The sequence below is a fragment of the Primulina eburnea genome, chromosome 1 (genome assembly GCF_022965805.1).
Source record: "Primulina eburnea isolate SZY01 chromosome 1, ASM2296580v1, whole genome shotgun sequence".
Classification (NCBI taxonomy): domain Eukaryota; kingdom Viridiplantae; phylum Streptophyta; class Magnoliopsida; order Lamiales; family Gesneriaceae; genus Primulina; species Primulina eburnea.
The window spans coordinates 63,272,244-63,281,791 of record NC_133101.1 but is presented as its reverse complement, the minus strand read 5'-3'; the positions used below and the strand labels follow the sequence as shown (position 1 = coordinate 63,281,791).

Here is a 9,548-nt window from a genome sequence, read left to right as displayed (position 1 = left end):
CATGAGTCGTATTTTGTGAGATGAATATCTTATTTGGGTCATCCATGAAAAATAATACTTTTTATGTTAAAAGTATTATTTTTTATTGTGAATATTGATAAATTTGACTCGTCTCACAGATCAATATTTATAAAATCGTCTCACACAAAAGACCTACCTCAAAATATAATAACCCAAAAAAAAAAAAAATATCAAACTTCCTCATAATAATAACAAACATTTAAGCCCAAGGGTAAACGTGTAATCTTGATGCGGTAACGGATAGGATAACGAACCCCTGAGAGCAATGGGGCAACAGAGCGAAACCCATTCCAGCTTCCATAGCTCAATTTCTTCACTCAACAATGGCGGCCCTTTCGTTCTGTTCCTCCCTCGCACCCAATCTCTCTATAAATCAAAACCCAGCAACATTTTATCTTTCTAGAACCAGTATTTCGTTCCTCTCTCATTCCCTCTCGTCTCTGAAGCTCCACTCTAAACAGGCCGCGTTGTCTTTCATACCCAAATCATCTGAAACAGAGGCCGCGCCTTCTTTGACTGAGCCGGATACCGATAAGCCCGATCCAGAAGAAGAGCCCGTTGCTCAGACTGCGGAGCCCAAGCGCGAGGAAGTGTTTGCGGTTGTTATGGTAATTCGGCTTGTTTTCATTTGTATAGTGCGAGTGTGTGCCTATATATTGGTAATAATTGTAGAAATCTGGTTGTTCATGGAGAAATTTACATTGATCTATGATATAGACCAAGGTTTTGTTTTGTTTTTTTTTTTTTTTCGAGTTTGTGTGATTGTAAAATAAATATTGATGTGTGTAACTGAGCTTTTCAAGGACCACATCAAAGTTCGGATATTTATCACGATGGCAAACCATTCCAGCCCTCCCCAATCCATCGTCTGTTTGTACTCATTTTCATGATCCATGTCTGCCGAGACACGTCTCTTGTGGGTTTTTGTCATTTTAATTTGGCTAAATGTGTGTGATTTGGGTTCTGCTTCTTTCACTTGTCTTTTGGCTTTCTTTAGTCATTGACATCTGGATTCCGTGGTTAACGTTCTTACAGTGACCACAACTGCCATATGCATATCTCAGATGCAACTTCATTTTTCTGATTAATTCTTTTTCTATTATATGTTTCGAATAAGGTTGATAATGTATTTGGGAACGCTAAATTTTATGATTGTTAAGGTTCTGTGTAATTTTGAACTTTGATGGTCATGTTTAGAAGTTGATTTGCGATGCATTCTGTGGTTTGTATATTTGTTTAGGTTGGATCGAGGCAATACATCGTTCACCCTGGACGGTACATTTATACGCAGAGGCTTAAAGGTGCCGATGTGAATGACAAAGTATGTATTGCAAACTTCTTTACTGATGTATATCTGATAAATATGATCAAGGTGTTTTCCCTTTTCTCTTCTGCATGGCTGTGAACTTTGATTGTGTTTCTTTTTGCCTTATGTCATATTGGTGTGTCAATGAACTGCTGGGGTGCTAGAGTACATGCACCTGTGTAATTGTTTCATGATGTTGCTTAAGATGAACTTCAAAGAACCTTGTCTAATTAGATATTAAGGTATTGTGAAAGGCCCACGTCACCTAAACTTGGGATTGTGGGAACGTTAATGATCCTATATGCAGTAAGGAGAGCAGGGGGAGTAGCCCCACTTCAAATTCCACACACGAGTTTCAGATCTTTGTCCACCCCTCCAATTGAACTGCACCAAGAATTTTTATCAGGCATTGGTAAATCTTGAAACAGTATTTTGCTGAACAGGTTACCCAAATTTGTCGTGAGCTCCAAGGATTTTTATATGTTTAATTTGCATATAAATCTCCACTCAAGACCACTCTTGTTGCTTCTTTTTTCCTCCCTTGGTGATTTCATGTTAGATCAATGTATTAGATGTATAATCCCCCCATCATTTTTTGTATTGGCAACTTCGACACATTATATACTACTTGGGACAATCATGTTATAAATCCTCTGTCCAGATCACTCTAAATAAAGTATTGCTTGTGGGAACGAAGACGAGTGCCTACATTGGAAGGCCAATCGTGTCCAATGCTGTAGTTCATGCCATCGTGGAAGAACAAGTATGATCAGTTCCAAAGTGTTTTCAAAGGTTCCTATATCCTCATTCGGCACTTACTTATCATTACCATTTCTTGTAGACATTGGACAAAAAGGTCATCGTGTTCAAGTACAAGAAAAAGAAAAACTACCGAAGAAACATTGGGCACAGACAGGTACCAAAATCTCATATATATTTTACACTATATTTATTAGATTTTTACGTATTCTTTTCTTACAAAACTGTTTCATGAATGGATTTATCCAGCCCATTACCAGGATTAGAATCACGAGCATAGCTGGTTATGAAAGCTCACCTGCTGCTACGCTTCCATCATAACTTACACCTGTAAATTTTAATGGTCGTGTTTTTTAACCTTGCCCGAGTGTCCAGAAGAATTATGTTTATATTCTACGGAGCACAGCTATTTTACCAATTTTTTGCAATACTTCGAACATCTAACGAAATATGGAATTTGCATTTTTTGTCCAAGTCATCTTCCATTTTTGTGTATGCTTAGAAGATTTCTCGTTCTTCCTTCCACGGTCTATGTTGTTTGTTTCTCATCGTGACACAGTAGAAAAGTATAATAACCTCTACGTAGCTTCAGGTTATCCCTAAGAAGTACCTTTTATGCATTTGGTAACCTGACGTTGCGCGATATGACCAACTAAATAACCCAGGTTGTCATTGATTTTTCAAGAAGGAAGTTCGAAATTCGAATCACAGTATACATTACACAAGCATGAATTTGAAAAGAAATGGTCTGTTGCATTTGTGCAGTATATATCCATTAACTAGATAGGAGAATGGATGGACGTTATCTGGAATGAAGTGAAGTAGGACCGGAAGTTTTCTCATTACATTTCACCATTTTATCATGTGCCATATATAATAAAACTACTAATTGCAGGTATTCTCCGGGTGGCCTTTTTCTTTCGAAAATTCAGCATTGCACTAAGCACAAGGTGTGGGCATGCCGCTTGTACTTTATTTAAACTTCTAAATGGTCAGACACAACATGCTATTAGAAAAAGATATCAACCATTATTCATGTCATGCAACTGTCGTGAACAACGTAAGACAAAAATAAAACATCAACACGACTACAACGACAATCTTTAAGGTAATTACTCAATCTTAAAATTTCATAAACTATATTAAATAAATATGAAACTAAAAGTTCCTGCCGAAATAGTCAAGGTTCAGATAAGTGTTCCTCATTGGTCTCCGCCCACCATTCCTCGCCAGCTACCCCATCGCGAGTCTTTCTCACCTGCATCAGTGAATCTAGTCTATACAAGTAATATATAAATGAGGGATTGTTAGCTTAATTATAATAGTATTTGTCTCAATTCAACGTTACACTCCCACCCAATATATATTTGTGTTTTGTCAATAATTTTTTACGTAAATATGCTTTGATGAAGTATATGTATATGATCAATTACCTATACATACAAAAATAATTAACTCGGTGCGGCTGAATTTATCAGCGCGACTTGCAAATTACGGTGTCAATATAATTGTTTACTAATATACATCAAAGAATAGCGACAACAATTTCTTACGTCATAAAAAAAATGTGCGAAAAGAGTTGAACGATTCATGCATGCAATTTATTTCCGTATCTAATTTTTGAATGAGCTTTATACTGGAATGATAATACGTACATTACATAGGAAGCCATTTTCTAATTAATCACTTAATGATTCAAAGACAATATTAATTAATAAAAAAAATTTGTGCATGCATAAGTTTTCGGTACGAACCTGTCTTTTATCAAAGTAGTGAACGTTTATTCGTCCCCTAACACAGTCCCAATTCCATGAATATGATAACTTTATCGGCTACCTATTTAATTCCATTTCTTTATTTAATTAACAGTTAATGCATATCAAATAATCGACTCTTTGCTCAAGTTGCGCTAGATTTGGCTTTAAAAACTAGATACAATTACTCAGCCTCGGTAAAGCTTGGGAAACTGAATGCTCCACTACCCAGCAAACTGGCAGGTCACACAGAATTCCACAAGATTTGGGAAAAAGTAATAAAACAAATTTAAAAGATGTTAATAGACAAATATTAACTTAAGTCAATACAAAAAAATTCACGATTTCAACATATTTAGACGAGCCAAGGATACCTTCTAGTGATTAGCTTGAACCTATAAGCTATTTGGCGTCTGGCGATGACACATTTGACGACGACTTCCACTTCCAGCCTCATCCTGCTGTAAAAATTTAAAAGAAGAAAAAAAAAACAGGGAGAATCTTATACACATCTTTTTTGCCTTGGGTTCCAGAGAAAACTAAACTGGCAATCGATGATGATTGCTGCTATATTGTCACGCCATTTGAATTCTCCCGTGACTCAAAGAAGAGTCGTATAGTTGAGTAAATGAGAGAAGGCTCGGCCATTGCACCATTTCCATAATCTCCACAGGCTAGCCGCTTTGACACGGGTGGGATGAGGGAAATTCCAAGATCATCAATAACCATGAGATGGCGTTCTGTAAAAGGGTTATTCCACATGAAGGTATTCATGGCCGGGGCTACGAACATTGGTTTACTGAAGTCCCATGCCCGTATGATGCAGGTCAGTAAATTGTCACACAATCCCCCAGCAATCTAAATTATGACAGTCAAAAACAGAAATTCACTATGGAAGCAAGGTTATACTGAAAGAATGGTTATGTATAAAAAGGTATAAAAGGTATTTTCTACTACATTAAGATAATGCAATTTCATAAGAGGCGATGATGACTCTCGACACTTGTCAAGTTGAGGATCGCATATCTATTTTGTAGACAAGTAAGCAAGCTTGTCCTTATTAGGTTAAAATGATGGGTTACTACAGACACTACAAAGTTTGACACGGTAATATTTTTTTCCAAAAATAAAAACAGAAGTTAACATTGTAATATATTTACCTTGCCAAGTGTGTTTGCCGATAAAGGAGCTATGATCATAATATCAGCCCATCTTCGTAGCTCAATATGTAAGACACTGTCACCCAATTTGTTCCAAGTGGACCATTCATCCTCATCGGTATAAAGTGTCACATCCTTAGGAAGCGATGCTGTGTCTATAAAATGCTTTGAGGCCTTGGTAGCTACTGCTTTTACTTCTGCCCATTCGGAAAAGCAATGGCAAAGATTAGCAAATTTTATTGCAGCCACACTTCCACTTGCAGCAAGTAAAATACGAGGCTTTTGAGAAGCATTGTTCATTTGGTGCACCTCCATGCCAGAGCTGTCATGTTTTGAATTGGCCATAACCTTGTTCGATGTAAAAGGATAACAATCTGTGTGAGCCAACTAATATCTGAAGAACATCAGGACATAGCATACAAATTTGTATAATATTTATCGCATGGGTGAAATTCACCATCGGATTATGAATTATGCTCAGCCCCACATGGAAATTATGCATAATTTTTCATGATCCAACTGTACTATGCCATGGATGCAGCATACAAAGACCGATGAAAAGGGGGAGAGATGGCCGAAGAATTTGTTTGATTGCAACCTTAACAAAGGTTGTTGTGATAATTTCAACACAAAATAACTATCAACATATGCGATTTTCCATAATTAAAACTGCTAAATAAATACATTTATGTGGCTAGAATTCAAAAAAATAATATAACTCGAAATGCAATCATTTTTCGTTAAAAAAAAATTCTTACAACCACTCCATCTCAAGTACAAGAAATCTGGCCAAAATGCATACAAAATCTGCTAGGCAAAACATCAACCAATGACCATTAATATCCAAAACTTGTTCAAAACAAATTTAAAATAGCGCAAAATCAAGGCCAAAAACTACCGAGTAACCATCCAAAAATGTTCTCAATAAAGAAATTTATAAATTACCTACATCTTCAAGCAGTGATAATGGCACGCCCCGAGGGGAAGAGAGACAGTCAAGCAAAGCAGTGGATCAAGTCCGGCAAAGAGAGAACGATGAACAAACGAGAGAAAGGATGGCAGCTCTGCTGAGAGAAGGCAGTGGATATTATTGCTCATTGGTCGGTGTTTTAACTAGATTTTGTATGCATTTTAGGCAGATTTCTTATACATGAGAACATAGTTGTCAAAGGCGTGAGGCGCAAAATAGCGCTCAAGTGTCTTGAGGCTTCAAGCGCAAAGCGAGGCGCACGCTTTGCGGAAAAAAGCGCAATAAACAAAATATTATCAAAAACATCAAAATAAAAGAAAGAGTCTTTGAAAATGGTGATAGATGAACAAATCACCTGTTATATTATTTAAAATAAAAAACACAAGTTGTAATTTTAAACAAAAATTCCTAAAATTAGGGTTTAGTGGTTTACCAACTGGGTAGCAAATGAGAAGCGGCGGCGGCGACAAGGCAGAGGCAGAGAAGACTCACGCAAAAATGCAACAGTGGACTTCAGCAAAGGCAGACAATGTAAGTTAGGGATTTTCATATAAATGGGCTGGGCTTACCTTTGGAGCTGGACTTGGGCTAAATTTTGACTTGGATAAAATTTAAAAAACAAAATTGGGCTGAAGCGCAATAGGATCGCTCAGAATTTCTCAGGCCAAGCGCACTGAAGTCTGAGCTTGATCCACCTGCTGCCCTTCGGGACAATCCGAAGCGCAGCCAGGTCGCTTCCCGCTTAAGCAAGCGAGGCGAGCGCTTTTCACAACCATGCTTGAGAATATTTTCTTGGAGTGGTTTTTAAGAATTTATTTTTTTACAAAAAATGTTCGCATTTCAAGTTATATAATTTTTATGAATTCCAGCCACATTAACATAAATGTAGTTATTTAGCAGTTTTAATTATGCCAAATCGCATACGTTTATACTCATTTTTGTGTTGAGCGTACGTTAAGGTTACAATCAAACAAATTCTTCGGTCATCTCTCTCCCAAAAACCAACATCATCGGAAAGAATTTCGACAAGCCTATCCTTAGCGAAATTCGAGCACTTGGCACCAAACATCCCATGCCCATCAAACAACACCAAAGAAATGCACATTTGGGCTGCCATGAATGTTTGTTCAAACACAATAACTATCCTGAATTTCGTTTTCAGGGATTTCAGGGTAGTAACCTCACTGAGTAAGCACAAAATATTCTAATCTGAAATTGTGAGAAGGAACATTAACAACATCTGAAGATCGGTTAGCAAGAATGTGCATTTAGCCCTGTATACACTCCCAATTCTTCCTTTTCATCTCCATTTGAAGATGGTGGATATCTGCCACAACACTTTCCATGAACAGTACACAACCCATTTTTTCAACAATAAAAAGAAACGAGGTTACAAGGTACCGAGTCCCTTGTAAACCAGCTGCCAGAAAAGTTATAAGGTACCGAGTTTCTAAACCCGGTCCCTAAACATGGAACTTATTATTGCATTATTAAAACAAATTTTCATTCAAAATTAGTTGATGTGAAAAAAAACACCCAATTTTTTGTATCCGCGATTGAATTAACCTTTTCTGCTCGGTTAAATTTTTTCTTTTCTTTTTCTGAAAGATTTAATCCATATTAATTGAAATTTTGGAACTTCGATTTATGATCGATTTCCCATGCACATGAATAAAATTTTGAATTACTGATGTGAGATCACCAAGTAACTTCAAAGTCATATATTGTTGATAATTGATATTATTTCAGAGCAATTAGAATGACGTAGGAGCTATATAAATTGAGTCAAGCTACCGTCCTAAAATTTAGTTTATTTTCTCGTAGACCCACGTAAAAATGAATAAGCCAAATTCTCAAGTCTTGCATCACTCAAGAGGACACAAACCACGACATAGGAAAATATTGGTATGAACCATGAAAATCCAGTTGACACTTCATCCAGATAAGGAAATGAAATAAATTGAGCAACTTGTATAGCTCCTCTGTCACTCTTTAAATGATGTCAATAATTTAACTCTTCAGAGCTCATTGATGATCTCCCGTCAAAAAGTTAATTACTCAAATAATTTATTGCATTTAAGAGGTACGCAAAAAATTACAATTAATCAACAGCTTTGGCTAAAATTTATCCTATTCTTTTTATAAAAAAAATCAAAAGAGCAACTGAACAGTTCTTACATAGGGATGACAACGGGGGGTTTGGCCAAACCCTGGCCCTGCCCGGCTGCCCCGCCCCTATTTTGGCCACGCCCTGCCCCCATAACCCGGTAGACTTTTTTTTTTCATTTCAAGACTTCTACACAAGAAAAAATGTCCAAAATTTCAATATCTATAATTACATGGCTGGTGTTATGCTCTATTAAATGTCAATAATTACAACTTACAGCGGCGAAAAAAAAAAAGCCTACCTCAGGCAATCGAGCTTTTGATTTCTTGAATCAGAAAAATTATTGCTACCCATGTTCCAATCGTAGACACAAACCAACAATATTACATTATTAAAAAAAGTAAAGCAATTTTTATCACCCAACGATCATAATTATTTTGATTCATTAAAAATGAAAAGAACTTTATTTGGGAAATTGTTCTTTAACTTTTTTCCAACATTTACGTGTTACCGGTTACGCTTGAGCAACAGAGCAAGCCAAACCTTGTAACCAAAACTACTTTCATTTGATTTGATGAACTCGAACATCTCTTTACCCTTTCTCTTCTGGGTTTTAAATTTTTGCTTGTTACCATTAAGTTAAAGAAAAAAATATGATTTGAAAATGCAAGTTCAATTTTTAAAATATGTATAGAAAATTAAAAACTGTAGCAAGTTACGTACGTTGGAACCGAGGTTGAATTTGAAGCCAAGAAGGATGAACAAGAGTCCACGGCAGCACCGGTCCGGGGAAGGAAGAACTCCTGGAGGAGGAAGAGGCAGACGGCCTTTTTTAGGTTAGGGTTACAGATTTGCCGATCTGGGTAGGCAGTAAGACTTATATTATTAATTAAATTAAATTAATTATTAAATTAAATTTAAAACTTAAATAAATTATTAAATAAAATTTTATTTAATATATGAGATTGATTTACTAAAACTCGTTACCCATCCGGTGTCATCTGTTTCACCTAGTTTAAATCCGCCCAACCAAGGTGATTTAATAGGTGGCGTTTAGGTGCTCGGCGGTCCAAAACCGTCTCGATTTTAGGCTAGTCAAAACTTCTAGGCGCTACCATATTAAACGTCCGCCTAGGCGATTTTACAATTAAAAATCCGCCTAGATGGTTTACACTAAAAAAAAACAAATTATGATATTACTAATTATAGTATATATGCATATCAGCGCTTAGCCGGATTTCTACTTTTTTTAAAAAAAAACGAATGAACTAGAATAAGAAGAATTTGTATCGGATGAAGAGGAGGAAGAAGCCATGGATTTTGAGTTTGAATCCGATACAAAAGAAGTATTGGAAAAATATGGAGATGAACTAGAAGAGTTAGATGTTTAGGTTTAATATCAATATATTATGTTGGAAAAAATGTTGAACAAATTTAATTTTCATTATACAACGGTTATAGTAAAATAGTA

General features: G+C 36.2%; 2 protein-coding genes across 10 annotated transcripts; one reads left to right on the top strand and one right to left on the bottom strand.

The window, feature by feature from the left end:
* The first annotated feature begins 245 nt into the window (after positions 1-245).
* On the top strand, positions 246-2,560 carry LOC140839991 (large ribosomal subunit protein bL21c-like). The gene is made up of 5 exons (XM_073207048.1): positions 246-629; positions 1,262-1,342; positions 1,989-2,090; positions 2,169-2,243; positions 2,336-2,560. The coding sequence occupies exons 1-5, from the start codon at positions 345-347 to the stop codon at positions 2,405-2,407; spliced, it is 615 nt and encodes a 204-aa protein (XP_073063149.1). The 5' UTR covers positions 246-344; the 3' UTR covers positions 2,408-2,560.
* Positions 2,561-4,103: 1,543 nt separating this feature from the next.
* LOC140839951 (probable phosphopantothenoylcysteine decarboxylase) lies at positions 4,104-8,955 on the bottom strand. Of its 9 annotated transcripts, XM_073206998.1 has the most exons (5): positions 8,801-8,945; positions 6,404-6,481; positions 5,946-6,064; positions 5,001-5,348; positions 4,104-4,698 (listed from the first exon to the last, which is right to left on the bottom strand). In XM_073206998.1, exons 4-5 carry the CDS (start codon positions 5,343-5,345, stop codon positions 4,408-4,410), a joined length of 636 nt encoding a protein of 211 aa, XP_073063099.1. In that variant the 5' UTR covers positions 5,346-5,348; positions 5,946-6,064; positions 6,404-6,481; positions 8,801-8,945; the 3' UTR covers positions 4,104-4,407. The 9 variants fall into 9 exon arrangements, with proteins under 9 accessions (XP_073063099.1, XP_073063076.1, XP_073063092.1 ...); XM_073206975.1 differs by lacking the exon at positions 6,404-6,481 and having other exon boundaries at positions 8,801-8,951; XM_073206991.1 differs by lacking the exon at positions 6,404-6,481 and having other exon boundaries at positions 5,950-6,064; positions 8,801-8,951.
* Between the last annotated feature and the right edge of the window lie 593 nt (positions 8,956-9,548).

Excerpts from the sequence above, each read along its gene's own strand:
- LOC140839991 (XM_073207048.1), top strand. The coding sequence starts at position 345 with ATGGCGGCCCTTTCGTTCTGTTCCTCCCTCGCACCCAATCTCTCTATA. Across the intron at positions 2,091-2,168 it reads ATGCCATCGTGGAAGAACAA|ACATTGGACAAAAAGGTCAT; the intron begins GTATGATCAGTT and ends CATTTCTTGTAG. Across the intron at positions 2,244-2,335 it reads GAAACATTGGGCACAGACAG|CCCATTACCAGGATTAGAAT; the intron begins GTACCAAAATCT and ends GGATTTATCCAG.
- LOC140839951 (XM_073206983.1), bottom strand. The coding sequence starts at position 5,345 with ATGGCCAATTCAAAACATGACAGCTCTGGCATGGAGGTGCACCAAATG. Across the intron at positions 4,699-5,000 it reads CGGCAAACACACTTGGCAAG|ATTGCTGGGGGATTGTGTGA; the intron begins GTAAATATATTA and ends GTCATAATTTAG.